This window comes from Narcine bancroftii, chromosome 1, assembly GCF_036971445.1.
Source record: "Narcine bancroftii isolate sNarBan1 chromosome 1, sNarBan1.hap1, whole genome shotgun sequence".
NCBI lineage: Eukaryota > Metazoa > Chordata > Chondrichthyes > Torpediniformes > Narcinidae > Narcine > Narcine bancroftii.
Window position 1 is genome coordinate 193,358,929 of NC_091469.1, and position 20,310 is coordinate 193,379,238.

At 47.4% G+C, this 20,310-nt stretch overlaps 1 protein-coding gene across 19 annotated transcripts in view; it reads left to right on the forward strand.

The window, feature by feature from the left end:
• fnbp1b (formin binding protein 1b) overlaps positions 1 to 20,310 on the forward strand; it is a 243,151-nt gene that overhangs the window by 202,808 nt on the left and 20,033 nt on the right. For all 19 annotated transcript variants that reach the window (XM_069886332.1, XM_069886262.1, XM_069886235.1 and 16 more), the window contains one exon: positions 14,215 to 14,333. In XM_069886332.1, the coding sequence (XP_069742433.1) occupies positions 14,215 to 14,333 (119 nt within the window). The remainder of the gene's footprint in view (positions 1 to 14,214; positions 14,334 to 20,310) is intronic.

Below are 20,310 nucleotides of genomic sequence, written 5' to 3' on the forward strand. Positions count from 1 at the left end.
CAAATATGAGTCCATTACAGCCAGAAACTGGTGAATTGATCATGGGAACAAGGACATGACAAACCAATTGAATAACTACTTTAGTTCTGTCTTCACTAAGGAAAATATAAATAATCTTCAGGAAATAGTAGGAGACTGAGGATCTAATGTGAGGGAAGGACTGAAGGAAATAAATTTACGTCGAGAGGTTGTGTTGGGTAAATTGAAGGGATTAAAGGCAGTTAAATCCCATTCTGGATTAGTTCCTGAGGATTGGAGGGTGGCAAACGTAACCCCACTTTTTAAGAAGGGAAGGAGAGAGAAAACAGGAAACTATAGACCAGTTTAGCATGATCTCGGTAATGGGGAAAAATGCTAGAGACAGTTATTAAAGATGCAATTGCAGCACATTTGGAAAGTAGTGATATAATCAGACAGAGTTAGTTTGGAGGGAAAATCATGTCTGACAATTCTAATATAATTTTTTGAAGATGTAACTAGTAGAGTGGATGTGGTATATATGGACTTTCAGAAGGCTTTTGATATGGTCCAGCACAGGAGATTAGTGTACAAACTTAAAGCACACAGAACAGGAAGTATGGTATTGAAGTGGATAGAGAATTGGGGTTGATAGACAGGAACCAAAGAGAAGGAATAAACAGGTTCTTTTCAGAATGGCAGGCAGTGACTAGTGGGGTACTACAAGGCTCAGTGCTAGGACCACAGTTATATATCAATGACTTAGATGAGGGAATATATCAATGACTTAGATGAGGGAATAGAACACCATATCTCCAAGTTTGCAGATGACACGAAGTTGGGCGGCAGGGTTAGCTGTGTAGAGGGTGCTAAGAGGATGCAGGGTGACTTGGACAAGTGAGGTGAGTGGGCTAATGCATAGCAGATGCAATATAATGTGGATAAATATGAGATTATCCACTTTGAGGCAAGAAAAGGAGAGAAGATTATTACCTAAATGATATCCGATTAGGAAAAGGAGAGATGCAATGAGAAACCCGGATGTCGCTTAGCACTGGTCATCGAAAGTGGACATGCAGGTGCAGCAGGCAGTGAGGAAAGCGAATGGTAGGTTGGCATTCATAGCAAGAGGATTCAAGTACAGGAGCAGAGAGGTTCTACTGCAGCTGTACAGGGCCCTGGTGAGACCACACCAGGAGTATTGTGTACAGTTTTGGTCTCCTTATCTGAGGAAAGACATCCTTGCCATAGAGGGAGTGCAAAGATGATTCACTAGATTGATATCAGGGATGGCAGGACTTGCATATGAAGAAAGGCTGGATCAACTAGGCTTATACTCACTGGAATTTAGAAGATTAAGAGGGAATCTTACAGATTCTTAAGGGATGGGACAGGCTAGATGCAGGAAGGGGACAAAATGTAGTGTAGGCAGTTTGCGGATGACACCAAATTGAGTGGAAGAGCAAATTGTAATGAGGATGTGGAGAGTCTGTAGAGGGATATAGTTAAACTGGATGAGTGGGCAAAGGACTGGCAGATGGAGTACAATGTTAGTAAGTGTGAGGTTATCCACTTTGGCAAGAAAAATAAAAGAGCTGAATATTATTTAAAGGATGAAAAACTACAGCATGCTGTTGTGCAGAGGGACTTGGGAGTGCTTGTGCATGAATCGCAAAAAGTTAGGTTGCAGCTGCAGCAAATGGAATATTGGCCTTCATCGCTAGAGGAATTGAATTCAGGAGTAGGGAGGTAATGTTGCAATTGTATAAGGTACTGGTGAGACCGCACCTGGAGTACTGTGTCCAGTTCTGGTCTCCATATTTGAGGAAGGATATACTGGCTTTGGAGACGGTCCAGAAGAGGTTTACTAGGTTGATCCCTGGGATGAAGGGGTTGACTTATGATGAAAGATTAAATCATCTAGGATTGTATTCGCTCGAGTTCAGAAGAATGAGAGGAGATCTTATAGAAAGATATAGGATTATGAAGGGTATGGATAGGATAGATGTAGGAAGGTTTTTTGAGCTGGCCGGGGAAACTAAAACCAGAGGACACAGTCTCAAGATTCGGGGGAGTAGATTTAGGACAGAGATGATGAAAAATAGTTTTTCCCAGAGAGTAGTGAATGTTTGGAATTCTCTAACCAGGGAAGTGGTTGAGGCTGCCTCATTAAACATATTTAAAATTAGGTTAGATAAATTTTTACATGATAGAGGAATTAGGGAATATGGGGAAAAGGCAGGTAGGTGGAGTTAGGTCATAAATTAGATCAGCCAATATCGTATTGAATGGCGCAGCAGGCTCGATGGGCCATTTTTAGCCTACTCCTGTTCCTACTTCCTATGTTCCTAAGGTTGTTCCTAATGTTGGGGAAAACCAGAACCAGGGGTCACAGTTTAAGAATAAGGGGAAGTCTTTTAGGACTGAGAAGAGAAAAAAAATCTCTGAGAGTGGTGAATCTGTGGAATTCTTTGTCACAGGAAGTAGTTGAAGCCAGTTCTTTATCTATTTGAGATGGAGTTAGATTTGGTGCTTATGCCTAAGGGCATCGGGGGGTATGGGGAGAAGGCAGGTACAATCAGCCATGATCAAAATGAATGGCAGTGTAGGCTTGAAGAGCCAAAAGGCCTACTCCTGCAGCTATTTTCTATGTTTCTATGTTTGGAGAAACGTATTGTGCGGCACACTGGAAGTAATAGTGTGCACGCAATGGCAGGTGACTGTAGAGCTCAGGTGGTTTGTCATTAGAAAGTCAATCTCAGTATTCTGTACCTTGTTATTTAGTTCTTTGCAATGCCACACATGTGAAATAGGATTCAGACAATTACCTTTCAAAGCCAGATTTTTTAACTAATATAATATTTGATTTAAAGGCACATAATACAGTTAATGAAATCATAATCTACTGGGCATTTGAGTTTGATTATTCTTCCTTTGATTGTATACCACAGTCAATGGCTAGAGGAGGCCAAAGCCATACCGTAATAAATATTTGCGATCACTGAAATGCAACCATGCTAACTTTTCTATCACACTAGCAGTTAGATGCAAGGCAGAAGGAGTAAGTGACTTAGTGGAAAAGGGAAGAAGCCAAGACTTTTTTTCTGATGTGGGTTTTTCATCACATTTATGCTACCAAAGTATTCTATATAATTTATTTTATTCCACAGCTAAAGAATAAAGTGTTATATGAAGAATAAACCTATTTATAATCTTACATTATTAACACAGTGGTTTGTGCAACAATATTACAGCACACTGCCCCCCCCCCCCACCCCCGTGCTTGGGTTTCTTCCCATGTTCTAAAGGCGTAAAGGATTAGTAGATTGCTTGGTCACATGGGTGTATTTGAGTGGCACTAGCTTGTATTTGAGTGGCACAAGCTCGTATTTGAGCGGCAGTAGCTCGTATTTGAGTGGCACTAGCTCGTATTTGAGCGGCACTAGCTCGTATTTGAGAGACACTAGCTCATATTAGAGGCACTAGCTCGTATTTGAGAGGCACTAGCTCGTATTTAAGAGGCACTAGCTCGTATTTAAGAGGCACTAGCTCGTATTTGAGAGGCACTAGCTCGTATTTGAGAGGCACTAGCTCGTATTTGAGCAGCACTAGCTCGTATTTGAGCGGCACTAGCTTGTATTTGAGAGGGACCAGCTCGCATTTGAGAGGCACCAGCTCGTATTTGAGAAGCACCAGCTCGTATTTGAGAGGCACCAGCTCGTATTTGAGAGGCACTAGCTCGTATTTGAGCGGCACCAGCTTGTATTTGAGAGGCACCAGCTCGTATTTGAGAGGTACCAGCTCGTATTTGAGAGGCACCAGCTCGTATTTGAGCGGCACCAGCTCGTATTTGAGAGGCACTAGCTCGTATTTGAGAGGCACCAGCTCGTATTTGAGAGGCACCAGCTCGTATTTGAGAGGCACCAGCTCGTATTTGAGAGGCACCAGCTCGTATTTGAGAGGCACCAGCTCGTATTTGAGAAGCACCAGCTCGTATTTGAGAGGCACTAGCTCGTATTTGAGCAGCACCAGCTCGTATTTGAGCGGCACTAGCTCGTATTTGAGAGGCACCAGCTCGTATTTGAGTGGCACTAGCTCGTATTTGAGAGGCACCAGCTCGTATTTGAGAGGCACTAGCTCGTATTTGAGAGGCACCAGCTCGTATTTGAGAAGCACCAGCTCGTATTTGAGAGGCACTAGCTCGTATTTGAGTGGCACTAGCTCGTATTTGAGAGGCACTAGCTCGTATTTGAGAGGCACTAGCTCAAGGGTCAGAAAAACCTGTTACCGCACTGTACCTCTAATTTTTTTAAAATCAAAATTAAAATGGAATTAAATCAAAAATTATAATAAATTTAAAGGGAACTGTTCAATTAAACCTCTGCTCTTTTCTCTGGAGGAGATTAGATCAGGTAAATGCAAACAGGCTTTTTCCATTGCAGTTGGGTGAGACAATCGCTACAGGATGTGGGTTAAAGGTGAAATGTTTAAGGCGAAAATTAGGGTGTAGCACTGTTAAAGGTAGAGCTGCTGAAATAAATGCTATCCACCAACAAGCAAGTAAACCGGTAACTGCCGTTTATTCAAACAACGTGCAATTCTCTTTAGGGGAGACGATAGGCTCACGGGAGTGATGTCATAATGCTGCTGTGAGGCCTGGCCATTCCCCTGGCAACACGCTCCTGCAGCCTGGAAATTCAGCGCAGTTGAGGGGGGAAGCCTCTGTGCTCTGCCGCGCTGACTTTTCACAACAGCGATTCGGCCCATCGTGAGTGGGATTGACCCGGCCCGCTACACCACCACCCCAACCCACGGCCCCAGAATCACTGTCTCTTTGGGTGAGGTTTGGGAGATCATATTTGGGCGGGTGCCCACGGCGCCGTAGTGTTGAGGCAGGGAAAGACTCTGAACAGTCCAAGTGGGCATTCTTGAGGTGGTCGACTGTAAACATGTCATGCCTGCCTCCAATGTCTATATACAACCCACTCCCTTCTCAGTAACTTGAAAGGCCCTTTGTAAGGGCCCTGCAGGGGGGTACCTGGTTTGTCCCGTCTTACAAAGACAAAGTCCGCGGCTTTGAGTTTTTGTGGGAAGTGGCTGGTTGGTGTCCCATGGGTTGTGGTAGGATGTGGATGTGGGTAGGTGGTGTGGTTCCTACGGGCGTCCAGGGTCTTTGGTGGTGGTTCTGTGGAGCCGAAATGGGCTCCACCTTGGATGGAGAGCAGTGCGCTGTAGATCATTTCCGGTGAGGAGGTAGGGAGGCCCTCTTTAAGTGCTGTGCAGATGCCCAGCAGGACCCATGTGAGTTCATCCATCCAGTTGGACCCATGCAGCCATGATTTGAGGGCTGCTTTTAGATGGCAGTGAAAGCACTCTACTAGCCTATTGGATTTGGGGTGGTAGGCGGTTGTGTCATGTAGCTGTCTGCCGCAGAATTTGGCCACAGTCGCTCAGAGGGAAGAGGTAAACTGGGCTCCCCGGTCCAAATTTATGTGGGAAAGGACACCAAAATGGGTGATCCACTGTAAGGTAAAGGCCCTCACATAGGTCTCCGTGTTGCAGGTTGGCTTGGACACCGCCTCTGGCCAACGTGCAAAGTGTTTACCAAGGTGAAAGGGTACTTCATCCCTGGCTGATGGGAAGGAGCCCTACAATGTCCACGTGCACATGGTCAAACCTGTCTGCTGCAGATGGGAAATGTTGCACTGGGCCTTTAGAGTGCTAATGGACTTTGGCTCGCTGGCATTGTACACAGGATTTTGCCTAAAGTGAAACTTCACCACGAAGCCTGTGCCATACGATTGTGTCCAAAATGAGGCAGACTGTTGACCGGATGGAGCGATAGAAAGTCCATGTACTTGATTGAATACCTGCCATCTCCAGGTCGCGGGCAAGATTAGCCTGTAGACATATCGCATAGGAGTGTTGGGCCTCCTGGGTCTGGTGCGAACTCCTCAATTTGTAGGCTGGTGATGGTGGTGTGGTATACCTGTATGTTGGCATCTTCAGCCTGGTCCCTGGCGAGCTGAGCTGTGACAATGCCACCTACCACCTCAGAGATCATTGAGCTGGACATTGCGTCAACTACCACGTTGAACTTCCCCGCTACGAGGCGGATGTCCGTTGTATATTCGGAGATGTACAATAGGTGCCATTGGTGCCTCAATGATCAGAGGTCTGAGACTTTGCCCAGCACCTGCACCAGTGGCTTGTGATCCATGTAGGCCATGAACATTCGGCCTTCGAGAAGGTACCGGAAATGGCATATGGTCAGGTACATTGCCAGCAGTTCACGACCAAAGCACTGTACTTCAGCTCGGGTGGTCAGAGGTGTTTGCAGAAAAAAGCGAGTGGCCGCTACTGGTGATCCATTTACTGTTGCAGCACTGCACCCACTGCCTGGTCTGAGGCATCTGTCGTTAACGATGGGGGTGAGTCTGGATCCAGGTGTGCCAGGATTGTGGCTTAGGAGAGTGCTGTTTAGGTCTCCTTGAATGCCTGAAGTGCTTCTGCAGACTAGCTGGGCTCCTTGTTACCTGCCTTTATGAGGTTCAAGAGAGGCTACATGGTGGCTGCTGCTCATGGGAGGATGCAATGATAGAAATTCACCATCCCAAGGAATTCCTGCTGACTTTTGAGGGTTTGGGGCCTGGGAAAGTTCCATATGGCCTTGACCTCATTAGGCAAAGGTGTTGCTCCTTCGATGGAGATGCAGTGCCCAAGAAAGTCAATGGTGGATAAACCGAACTGTCACTTGGACGAGTTGATGGTTATCCCAAAAGTCGGCAACCAGGTGTTTTAAATGTTCTTTGTGGGTTCTGACATTTGGGCTGGCAAAGAGGATGTTGTCTTGGTACTTGACACTACGTCCATGAGGCGCTGGAATTTTTGGGCCGTGTTTTTCTGCCCAAATGGCATTCTCAGGAACTCAAAGGAGGCCAAAGCATGCGAACATCCCGTTCGTGCTGGTTAAGTTCAAATGACTCGAGCAAAAACGATTTAAACATCGTGTACTTGCCGTCCACGGGTGGGTTGTTGACAAATGGGGCGACTTTCACTGTTGTGGCGGGGTCCAGGGTGCTGACCACATGCCAGAACTTCATGTCCTCGGCTGTTATTTCCTCGCAGGGCGAACTGTAATTCTGCAAGTTGCAGTCAACTGCGTGGCTTGTTTGCCCAGAATAGCGGCAAGTGGACACTTACGGCGTAAACTGTCACGGGAGATCCGATGGTGGCAGCTACTTGGGCTGTGTATAAGTCAGCGGGATTCATCTTGTTGCATATTTAGGTTCTAAAAACATTTAGAACCTGTTCGAGTTCACCACTGTAGCACTGCTAAAGGCAGAGCTGCTGAAATAAATGCTGTCCACACCAAGTAAGTAAACTAGTAACTGCCGTTTATTCAAACCGCACGCGTTCCTTTTTAGGGGAGGCGATAGGCTCACGGGAGTGATGTCATAATGCTGCTGTGAGGCCTGGCCATTCCCCTGGCAATGCGCTCCTGCAGCCTGGAACTTCTGCGCGGTGAGGGGAAGCTCCCTGCCGCATTGACTATTAACTATGGCCTGCTACAAGGGGAAACTTCTTCACTCAGAGGGTGGTGAAAGTGTGGAACAGGCTACCAGTGAATGTGGTGGATGTGGGTATGATTTGGCATTTCAGAGAAGATTGATAGGTACATAATGGCAGGGGTGTGGTTTGGGCGTAGGCTGATGGGACTAGGCAGAAAAATAAACTAGATGGGCTGAAGGGTCTGTTCTTTGCTGAAGTGGTCTAATGATCATGTCCCTAAGAACTATCATTTAGCACATTTTTGTCATTAACATCTGTGGCTTCCTGTAGCTCTTGAATTTTTTTTAAATTGTTATTCCTGACAACATAGTTACCTTTCAAAAAATGAAAAGCAAAAATTGTAGGTGCTGGAAAACTGGCCTAAAAAAACAAAATACTGGTGGTACTACAGACAACATTGGTCGTGTTATTCCAAAATACAATAGAGTGTAAAATTGTTTATGTAGATTTGAGGGTGGTAAATGTGGTATCCTCTACCGGCATCACCTACGGCTCCTAGAACGCTTCCATCAGCGCTGTCTCCGCTCCATCCTCAACATTCATTGGAATGACTTCATCACCAACATCAAAGTACTCGAGCTGGCAGAGTCCGCAAGCATCGAATCCACGCTGCTGAAGACCCAACTGCGCTGGGTGGGTCACGTCTCCAGAATGGAGGACCATCGCCTTCCCAAGATAGTGTTATATGGCGAGCTCTCCACTGGCCACTGAGACAGAGGTGCACCAAAGAAGAGTTACAAGGACTTCTTAAAGAAATCTCTTGGTGCTTGCCACATTGACCACCGCCAGTGGGCAGATATCGCCTCCAACCATGCATCTTGGCGCCTCACAGTTCGGCGGGCTGCAACATCCTTTTAAGAAGACCGCAGAGCCCACCTCACTGACAAAAGATAAAGGAGGAAAAACCCAACACTCAACCCCAACCAACCAATTTTCCCTTGCAACCGCTGCAACCGTGTCTGCCTGTCCCGCATCGGACTTGTCAGTCACCAACGAGCCTACAGCAGACATAGACATACCCCTCCACAAATCTTCGTCCGTGAAGCCAAGCCAAAGAAATGTGGTATCATTATTTATGGCTAAATGTTGGCCAATATGTTAAAATTTAACAGAAGTCAAACATCTTTTTCAGTTACCAGATTGCCTGTAAGAGGAAATTGGTGATAAGGTAACTGATGAAAGAGCCATAGTGGAAATAACTTGATTGCTGCATTAAAAAATAAAAAAGTAATTAAATAGATACTTCATATGGAAAGATTTGTAGTGCTAGGTATTGATAGTAGGAGTGTAGAATTGAATAATTCTGATAAAGAATTAGAATGGTACAATGGTACAATATGACCACACCTCCATTATATAATACTCTTTAGCTAATTTAAATATTAATAACTTAATTTGATCTTCTGTCTGAATGTACTCTGCAATAGCTAAAGTTATACATCTTGTAGCCTCAACCTGACGTGCTCATTTAATTGAGTACTCCTATTTCTTCAATGAACTTTTAACGTAAAAATCATTGCTTTTGCTTCATATAGAACACAACCAAAAGGTGAAATCATTATTTGATTATTGCATGTATGATTAGTTTGCTTCCTTTAAAAAGTAGGAAGGTTAGCTTGGAATATTGAGGCCATTTATCTTCTTACAACAATAACTAATATCAGTTGTTGCTGCACAACCAGATATAATATAGTAAATATTACAGATCTATGTGTCATAATGCCAAACCCACAGACCAGAGTCTTTGCCACAAGATGGTGACTGCATGCTTGCTTGGTATTGAAAATAACATTTGGATTGTAAGAGAAATGACTGAAATCTGATCTAGAATTAAACTGTAATCATTGGATATCAGGAAGCCTTTATTCATTTTCCCTGAAGGAGAATATTTACTTTAATCAAGATTGGAGCAGCAAGTATACAAATTATGTTGTATGCACTTGATGTTATTCATAGATTTTTTTCTTTGGCTTGGCTTCGCGGACGAAGATTTATGGAGGGGGTAAAAAGTCCACGTCAGCTGCAGGCTCGTTTGTGGCTGACAAGTCCGATGCGGGACAGGCAGACACGGTTTGAATGATTTGAATGAGTGATAAACCACAAACATTTTAATTGTTTGTCTACTGAATGATATGTTAGGCAGTTTATGTTAGGACACTGAACCATGACTACATCCATTCTATCATGTTCTTTATTGCTGCTCTTATCAGAAAATATTGCACATGCTGAATAAACTGAGACATTTTATCAGTATAATAAGCCAAACTAAATATTTTTCAATTTTTCTGGCATAGCTAAAATGACCTGAGAATTTTAAGTGGGGTTTACCAGTTACTGAGACAGAAATTTCATGCAATTTATACCAAAGTATGAATACTATTAAATTTCAGGAACTAGAAGGTCCATTCTGCTGATCCAATTTCAGAGCTAATTCAGCTTGGTCAGAGAAATTTTGCAGGTGACTCATCACTGGAAAATGTGCCTGTTTTTTTAGGTTTGGACTTGATAAACATTTTATAATTGAAATGTCTGATGACATACTGTTTCAGGTTCCATATTAACATTTGCTAAGTTAAGGAAACAGAAGTGCCTTATTCGAACACGAGTCACACCTTCAAAAAAGATGGGGAGAAAAATAAGCATCCCATTTCTGAAAAAAGTGCATGCTAAGACCTTTTTTCCAGAGAATAACTATGCAGGGTTTTCTCTGCAGCCATGACAGCACTGAAGAAAAATGACAGAAGACCAAACCTACAAGTTCAAGAAATAAATAGATGTGCCACATGACCTCAGAAGTGGTAGTAAGAAAGTCTGATTAGCTTTCTGTCACAATCTGTACACTATTGGATAAATATTTACAGTAACAATAAATAATGTGAGTTGTGTCAAAGATGGTTTTATTCTTGAAAATACACATTCAGTGTTGTTATTGTCCTCTGGTGACTAAAGATTGCATTCAGGATGCTCAAGTAGCTTATAAAAAGCATAAGGAATTACAGTTGGACGAGACCATCCTCCCACGCTTTGAACCTTCTTCATTATTCATCGAGATCATGGCTTCATGCTAGTTTCCAGCACTGTTGCTTGATTCCCTTAATACCAGAATGAGCACAGTGACCAAATCTCCACAGCCTTGGAGCAGCAAATTCCAGAGATTCACACATCTGAGTGAAAATATTTCTCCTCATTCCTAAATGTTCTGCCCCCTTTTTTTGAAACTCTTCCCAAGAACCATTCCCAGATAATGCTAGACTACTCATCCAGAAGAAATATTTTTCCTGCATTTAATCTGGCAAGCCCCTGAAGAATTTTTGAAGTTTCATTAAGATCTCTCCTTGTTCTTCTGAACTCCAAAGAAAAACAAAATACCGATCTGGTCTACTTACTCTCTCCTTGTATGCCATATCTGCCATCCCTCTAACTCTTCTTGTGAATCTCCCATTCTCTTGCAATATTGTGAGTACATTGTTTCTTGGGTAAGAAGACCAAAACCAAATAATTCTCTAGGTTGGGTCGCACTAAGGTACGATAGAATAAAATCAAGACTTCTTTATTTCTCTGTTCAAATCTTCTCACATAGTCTCCTAATTTGCTGCCTTAATCACTTGTTGCACCTGTTTCTTAGCATTCAATGACTTGTGTAAAGGAAGCCTGGATTTCTTTGAATGTCAACACTACCCAATCAGTTGCCTTGTAACAAAGACATTGCTTTTATACCATATGTATCGAAGTGAATAATTTTTTTTTACATTTATATTTAATCTGTATTGTTCTTGTTCTCTCGCTTGGTTGAGTTTGTTTTTGAAGCATATAAGAGCAGCTTTAGTGAAGGTGTATGAAATTTTGACTGGATCAGAAAAGATAAATGTAGGGAAGCTGAACCAGTTCAAAGACTTGGGGAGCATACTTAAAATTTAGACCATAAAAATCCAAAGAGCATGTGAAAGGAACCTTTAAACAGTGAGTAGTTATAATTTGTAACTTGCTGTCTATTGAAGAAAAACCAAATCAGGGTTCAGTTGGTCCCCAAGATAAAATAATTTTGCAGGGTTATAGGAAAAGTACAAAGGACTGAAAATATTTGAATGTGGCAGCCCGGAATTGCGGAGATTATGCCAGCACATCGCGCAGCAGCAGACACAGACAGAGACCGCTAAAGTGACTCCCAAGACAACGAACTGGCGGGGGTGGAAGCTGGGGCAGCATCAGACCGACAACCCTAAAATGGCATTGGTCAAGCTGCCCAGCTAACTCAGCAGAAACAGGCTGGGGAGGAAGGGCGTTCATATGCATCGATGTTCCCGCCCATTATTGTTATTCATATCGACAGTATAAAAGCAGCCTTTCCAGCTCTGCTTAAGAGTGAACTTAACCTGTCACACTCTGTGTGTGTGTGTGTGTGTGTGTGTGTGTGTAAGTAATGGAAGATTTAGACCAGCTTATGCAAGAAGGGAAGCAGTTGCATCAGAAGACATAATCTAAATTCCACTATGGGGCCCAAGGATGCATATGAATCAGTAGACATTACCTAACTTCCACCATGAGGCCCAGAGATGCAGTTGTCTTTTGTTGGTCGTAGACTGTCAGGAGACCTTGAAGATAATTAAATCATTTGTTCAAAGAGATAAGATCTGAAGTAAACAACTTTTGGGTAATATAAGCCATGGTCCCACTGCTGAAGTTTAAGACTCTCCAAGAGGTGGCAACATCTCTCAGCAAGAAGAAGAACTTCAAGATTCCAAACCGACGTCCCGGTCCGGGGAGGTGGAGAAGCTGAGAAGCTGCTACCGGCGCCCAGACAACCTACTACAAGTGTGCAGTCATCGCCTCGCTTTGGCAGTTGGGACCAGTCCAGGCATTGATAAGTATAATTGGGAAGGCCTTGCATGTTGTAGTGTGAATTCAGCTTTAGATTTAGTAATAAAGACTTGTATAAACTGAACTGCTCTCGGTGTGTGTCTATTTTCTTTCGGTAGCTCGAACACTGTGACCAATCTAAAACGAATAAAATGAGAGGTATAAGTTTACCCAAGACTGTGTGTTTCTTTGTAGCGGTTGGCTACACGAGTTTATTATTATCATCTTCTTCTTTGGCTTGGCTTTGCGGACGAAGATTTATGGAGGGGGTAAATGTCCACGTCAGCTGCAGGCTCGTTTGTGGCTGACAAGTCTGATGCGGGACAGGCAGACGCGGTTGCAGGGGAAAATTGGTTGGTTGGGGTTGGGTGTTGGATTTTTCCTCCTTTGTCTTTTGTCAGTGAGGTGGGCTCTGTGGTCTTCTTCAAAGGAGGTTGCTGCCCGCCGAACTGCGAGGCGCCAAGATGCACGGTTTGAGGCGATATCAGCCAACTGGCGGTGATCAATGTGGCAGGCACCAAGAGATTAGGACAAAACAGCATTCTTTGTTCCTCAGTGTAAAAACCTGCAAACACATACTCTTTTTAAATATAGCACACATATTTGCAAGTGATTTATATACAGTACACGTATTTTAAAAATTATTAAATAAATAGTAAGAGGGATTGTGTGTGCAGTACATCAGTCATTCAGTAGCTGTGGGAAGAAGCTGTTTCTCACCCTGGTGGTTCTGGGAGTAACTGGAAAATTATGAGTTTGTGAGTTCTCTTCAGACAGTGATTCTGGTAGTTCATGATGATGGGGGGGGGGGGGGAGGGAGACCCCAGCAGACCTCTGCTGCACATGGTCCTGTGGATTGACCTCCAAGCGCATGCTCTACAGCACCTGTTCTATACTGTGATGTAGCCAGCTAGGATGCTCTTGATAGAACTCTTCTAGAAATTTGACAGGACAGTGGTCGGTAGCCTTGCCCACCTCAGTCTTAGGAAATGCAGTCACTCTTACACCTTCTTGACAGTTGAGATATTGTGTGACCAGGATAGGTCACTACTTAAGTGTACTCCAAAGAACTATGTGCTCCCTACTCTTTCCACTACAGAGTTATTGAATAGTAGTAGAGGGTGATTGTCCCTAGTCTTCCTGAAGTCCACAATCATCTCCTTTGTCTTGTCCACATTGAGACTCTGGTCGTTATTCTCTCACCATAATATGAAATTTTCCATCTCTTTTCTGTTGTGCGATTGATTGTTGTTAATTAGCCAACTACTGTGTGTCCCCTGCAAACTTGATGACTCTGTTGGAGCTGGATGTGGCGTTGCGGTCAGTAGTGTGAACAGGAGAGGGCTGAACACAGAGCCATGAGGTGCACCAATACTCAGCATGATGGTGCTTGACATTCTGCTGCTGACCCATACAGATCGTGGTCCTTGAACACTGGGAGGAAACCAGAGGCAGTCATGGGAAGAACATATAAACTCCTCACAGTGAGGGAGTCCCGATTGCTGGCGCTGCACTAACTGCTAACCATGCTGCCTTAAGCCAACCGTGCTGCCCTTTCTACCTCCTTAACCACTTGCAAAAATTTTTGGACCAACTTAATATACTGGACCTTCTCAAATATCTTACTAAGCTTTCTTCGCACAAATGTAACCACATGAAATAAAGATGATCCCTGATGATTTTATTAGTCAATGTTATGCTGCACCATCAAGGATATATGTGTTTCATTCAGAAATATGGAGAAAATAATCCATTCCCATGTTTGTTAAAGCTTCATTATTTTTGTACTGTCATGTATTTCAGTATTCATTCTTCATTTGTTTTTAGGCATGGCTTGCTGAGGCCGAAGGTCGTTTACCAACAAAGACTGATCAAACACGACGGCAGAGTGAAATGTTTGAGTTGCAGAGCAGTGCTGTCAACAATTGTGCACAAGACAGAGAGAGGTACTGTATGGTTACTAAACGTGGAAACTTAAGGCTTCTTCAGGTGCATTCTCCGCTAAGAATGCGCCTGAAGTCGAGGAAGCGACCCTTTGAATTGTCGTTCAGGTGGCCAGCGCTAAGTGTGCAGCGCTGGCCACCTGAAGGGACAGCTGCACGGAATGCGCCTCTGAGCACACTCTGGCTCTTGTCCCTTGGGGCTGTCAGGTTTGGGATGGCTGGCTGTCAGAGTTGGGACAGCCGGTGTGGTCTATCAGCGTGGGACGTCCCCACACTGATCCTGCTGCCCTGCTCTCCCAACAGCCTGATATCAGTCCCCACACTGTGGGGCGTCTGGCACGGGCAGCAACAGTTGGCACGGGCAGCAACAGTTGGGGCGGGCAGTGCAAGTTGTAGGGGTTGGGGTGGACCGTGCGGGGTTTTGGGGTTGGAGAGGCCGGTGCGGGCAATAGTGGTTGGAATGGCTGGCATGGGCTGTAGGGGTTGCTGTGGATGGAGCGGGCTGTAGAGATTTGAGCGGCCGGCGTGGGCTGCAGCGGTTCAGGTGGCCGGCACGGGCTGCAGAGGTTAGAGCGGCCGGCATGGGCTGCAGAGGTTGGGGTAGCCAGCGTGGGTTGTGCTACAGCCTACGCTGGCTGCCTCAACTGCTGCAGCCCGCGGCGGCTGCCCGAACCTCTACAGGCCACGCCAGCCGCCCGAACCGTTACAGCCCGCGCCGGCCATTCCAACCACTAATGCCTGCACCAGTCACCCCACAGTGTGGGGACTGATATCGGCCTGTTGGGAGAGAGCAGGGCAGTGGGATCAGCCCACGCGCTGCCTCTGCCCTGACGTCCCGCGCCGGAGGCAGGGGCAGCTGGGAGGGGAGCTGTCAGGCGCTACCAGCTGACTCATCCCCTTAGCAGCCGCTTTCAGGTGGCTGGATTCAGATGGCTGGGGGGATCACTGTGCTGCAGTGATTATCCCTCTCGGAGGAGGGTTACAAAGTGTAGACCTCGTCAAAAGAATCAAAGACTTGTTGATCCAAACCAAGGCTTTTATTAGCAAAAGACCGGAGCTCTTCACAGGTGGCCGACCAGTCCGGAATGATCCGACCTGGCTAGGGACACAACCCTTTAAGGCCCAGACAATAGGTGTGGCTTAGCTCTCAGCCAATCGCTGTAAGCACAGTCTAGATACAGTAACTATATACACTATGTACATTGGTGATAGATCTGTACTATCACATTCACCCCTTCTTGGAGAACTGACCCTGGGAAAAAAAACAAAAACGAGGGAGAGAATGAAAGGAAGGGGTAGGTCAAGGACTGTAGCGGTCAGGGGGTCTGACAATCCGTCGTGACCGCCGTGGTGCCGGGATTGGGGTCGCTGGAGTGGTGTCACCAGCGGGCTCGTCGGGTGTGACTGCTCCGTCGCTCAATTCCCCAGTCATGTTGTCGGCAGGGTGGCCCGGGTCATTGGGGTGCTGTTGGTCCTTCTGTTGCGGCACGGGGCCTGGAGAATAAAGAGTTGGGGAAGGTTGGGTTGGGGGATTTTCTGGGTCTACCGCGTCCTGAGCTAGGTCCCGCACCGAAACAGTGTCCTCCCGCCCGTCTGGGAACTCAACGTAGGCGTAATGTGGGTTCGCGTGGAGTAGAGTCACTTGGTCGACCAAGGGGTCGTTCTTTGAGTGCCGGACGTGGCGTCGCAAAAGGATGGGGCCAGGGACGGTGAGCCATGCCGGTACAGTGGTTCCTGATTCGGATTTCCTCGAGAAAAGGAACATCCTTTCGTGGGGGGTGGCATTTGTTGCAGTACATAGGAGGGAGCGGATGGAGTGTAAGGCACTAGTGAGAACCTCCTGCCAGTGAGAGGTGTGGAGACCTTTAGACCGGAGAGCCAGTGTAACCGCTCTCCATATGGTGGCATTCTCCCTCTCGAACTGGCCGTTACCGCGTGGGTTATAGCTCGTGGTCCTGCTTGAAGCAATACCACACTCCAGAAGGTACTGTCGCAGCTCTGCGCTCATGAATGAGGTCCCCCTATCACTGTGGATGGAATTGGGGTACCCGAAGATGGTGAAAATACTGTGAAGGGCCTGTATCACTGAGGTGGCAGTGGTGTCTGGACAGGCCACAGCGAATGGAAAGCGGGAGTACTCGTCGATGGCTGTAAGGATGTAGGTATTACGGTTGGTCGACGGTAGGGGCCCCTTAAAGTCTACGCTAAGACGCTCGAAGGGGCGGGTGGCTTTGATAACGTGGGAGTTATCCGGACGGAGAAGTGGGGCTTGCATTCAGCGCACACCGAACAGGCTCGGGTCATGGAGCGGATCTCCTCGACTGTGTAGGGTAGGTTGCGCGCCTTGACAAAGTGAGCAAACCTAGTGACCCCTGGATGACAGAGCGCCTCATGGAGTTTCCGTAGTCTGTCCGTCTGTATGCTGGCGCACGTCCCCCTGGAGAGCGCGTCAGGCGGGTCGTTGAGCTTACCAGGCCGGTACAGGATGTCATAGTTAAAGGTGGAGAGTTCGATTCTCCATCTGGCGATTTTGTCGTTTTTTATCTTACCACGCTGGGTGTTGCTGAACATGAAGAAGACCGCGCGTTGAACAGTGTAAAGCGCCTCCCAGCGAGGTAATGTCTCCAACGACGCACCGCTTCAACTATGGCCTGGGCATCCTTCTCAATCGAGGAGTGTCTACTCTCCGGACCCTGGAGGGTTCTGGAGAAGAAGGCTACAGGCCGACCGGCCTGGTTCAAGGTGGCTGCCAGGGCGAAGTCGGATGCATCACTCTCGACTTGAAATGGGACAGACTCATCGATCGCGTGCAGCGTCGCAGCAGCGATGTCGGATTTGATTCGATCGAAAGCCGCTGTGGCTTCGGTCGAGAGGGGAAAGGAGGTGGTCTTGATAAGAGGACGCGCCTTGTCGGCGTAGTGTGGAACCCATTGGGCGTAATACGAGAAAAGGCCCAGGCAACGTTTGAGAGCTTTCTGGGTATGTGGGGGGTGTAAGTCCATTAGGGGATGCATGCGGTCAGGATCTGGCATGACTATCCCGTTCTCCACCACACAACCTAGAATAGCGAGTTGTGTGGTCCGGAAGACACACTTGTCCAAATTGTAAGTCAGGTTCAGCCGACGGACAGTTTGAAGAAATTTGTCTAGGTTGGCGTCGTGGTCCTGCATGTCGTGGCCGCAGATGGTGATATTGTCCAGATACGGGAAGGTAGCGGTTAGCCCGTTCTGGTCCACCATCCTGTCCATTTCCCGCTGGAAGACCGCGACACCATTCGTAACCCGGAATGGTACCCTGAGAAATTGATATAGCCGCCCATTTGCTTCAAAGGCCGTGAATGGTCGGTCCTCGCAGCGGATCGGGAGCTGGTGGTAGGCCGAACGTAGGTCAATAGTGGAGAAAATGCGGTATTGGGCAATCTGGTTCACCACATCCGTGATGCGTGGCAGGGGGTACGCATCCAGGAGCGTGAAGCGGTTAATGGTCTAGCTATAGTCGACCACCATCCGTAGTTTTTCCCCATTCTTGACAACCACCACCTGGGCTCTCCAGGGGCTTGAACTGGGTTCGATGATGCCCTCATCCAGCAATCTACGCACCTCACTCCTAATGAATTGCCTGTTTTCGTAACTATATTGCCGACTTTTTGTGGCCACAGGCTTCCAGCCAGGGATCAGGTTTGCAAAGAGTGCTGGCGGGGCAATCCGGAGTGTGGAAAGGCCGCAGGATTGGCCCCGGGGCACGGGGGCGGGTTGCTCGGGTGCTTCGGGGGTGGGGCGATGGCAGACCGAGAGGGGGGCGTGGGGTCCCCCAAAGTGTAGGGACACCGTTTGGAACTGACACTGGAAGTCTAATCCCAGCAACACTGGGGTGCACAATTGGGGAAGGACGAATAATTTGAAGTGGGTGACCGTTACGCCCTGTACTTCCAGCGTGGCGATGCAATACCCCTTTATCCCAGTCGAGAGCGACCTCGTCGCTAATGAGATCCTCTGGGTAGTGGGGATAATGTCAAGTCCCCAACGGAGAGCCAGATCTGGCTGGATAAAACTGTCAGTTGACCCAGAGTCAAATAAGCAATTGGTGTAGTGTCCATGCACTTTAATTAGTTCCATTGCTCTGATGAGGGGATGAGAGCATTGCTGGTTTAGTGTTATTGAAGCAGTTGACAGGGGAGTTTTGCGCAATGACGTCACGCAACGGGATGACGTCACGCAACGGGATGACGTAGTCAACGCTCGAGGAGCAGGTTGGAGGACCTCCCGGAAGTGCTGTTGTGGCGACGTTGGCGGGTGAATGGTAAGTAGTGGGGTTTGTAGTTGCTCGCGATTGGCGGTGGGTAGGTCGTTGGTCGCGGCGGTCGGGCCCTGGCGGTCGTCGGCGATGGGCGCTAGGGTGAGCACCTGGTTGGCCGCGGGGGTGGCTGTGGCGGCGGTAGCAGCGGCGGTAGCGGCGGCCCCGGGGGTGTCTGTGGCGGCGGTAGCAGCGGCGGTAGCGTCAGCCCCGGGGGTGTCTGGCGGCGGTAGCGGCGGCCCCGGGGGTGTCTGTAGCGGCGGCAGCAGCGGCGGTAGCGTCGGCCCCGGGGGTGTCTGTGGCGGCGGTGGTAGCGTCGGCCCCGGGAGTGTCTGTGGCAGCGGCAGCAGCGGCGGTATCGTCGAGTGTTCCGCACGGGGGCGAAAGGCGGGCCAACACCATGGTTGCGAGGGTGGGCTGCCCCTTCCGGGTTCGGCATCTCCGTGACGTCAGGCGTTGCCGTGCAGGGGAGCCCTCGCTCTCATTGGACGAGAGCTCTGGGGAAGAAGAGTTTGAATGGGATAGTGGCGATTGGGCTTCACACGATGCACTGTGTTTGCTGGTGGCCATTTTAGGCCTACAGACTGCAGCAAAGTGACCCTTTTTAAGGCACTTCTGGCACCTGGCTTTTTTTGCTGGGCACTGGGACCTGCTGTGCTTGTCCCTCCCGCAGAAATAACATTTTGGGTTCGCACGGGGCAGGGTAGCAGCAGCCGACAGGCCGTCAGTATCTCGGGGGGTGGTAGGGAAGAAGGGCACTCTACTCACATCAGAACGTGGGGTCCAGTCCCTAGAGAGCTCGGTGGACTTTAAGGCTGCATCCTCCATTGTGATTGCAATCCGGGCCACGTCCTCTAGTTTTTCTACCCCTTGTTCGAGCAAGCGCAGCCTCACTTCGTTCGATCGGAGCCCGGCCACATAGGCATCCCGGACGAGATCATTTGTGATCTCGGCAGCAGTTTTGTCCACACAGTTACAGTCCTTGCCCAATGCCTTTAATACTTGTAAATATGCCCTGCTGGACTCGCTGGGCTGTCGCTTCCTCTAAGCAAGCACGAGCCGGGCATGAACTCTGTTCACCGGTTGATTATACAGTTCTTTCAGTACCTTTATGGCTGCGGTGTAAGTGGTCTCATCCTGGATGTTCTCGTAGACTCTCAAGGACACCATAGACAGCAATGCTGTTAGACGCTGGTTATCCTCCTCCACCTCAATGAATCTCAGGAAGTTTTCAAAGTTCAGCAGCCAGACGTTAAAGGCTTTGAAGGCTGTAGCTGACTGTGGGTCGATATCAAGTTTTTCTGGCCGAGTTAAACGCTCCATCCCTTTCAAAACAAATTCTTTTTTGCTAATAAAATTGTAGACCTCGTCAAAAGAATCAAAGACTTGTTGATCCAAACCAAGGCTTTTATTAGCAAAAGACCGGAGCTCTTCACAGGTGGCCGACCAGTCCGGAATGATCCGACCTGGCTAGGGACACAACCCTTTAAGGCCCAGACAATAGGTGTGGCTTAGCTCTCAGCCAATCGCTGTAAGCACAGTCTAGATACAGTAACTATATACACTATGTACATTGGTGATAGATCTGTACTATCACACAAAGTTCGCCTCACAGGCACCTCCTGCGCATTCAAGTGGCCTCCCGACAGCTGCATATTGCCATAATATGTGATTTTACAAGTGGGGA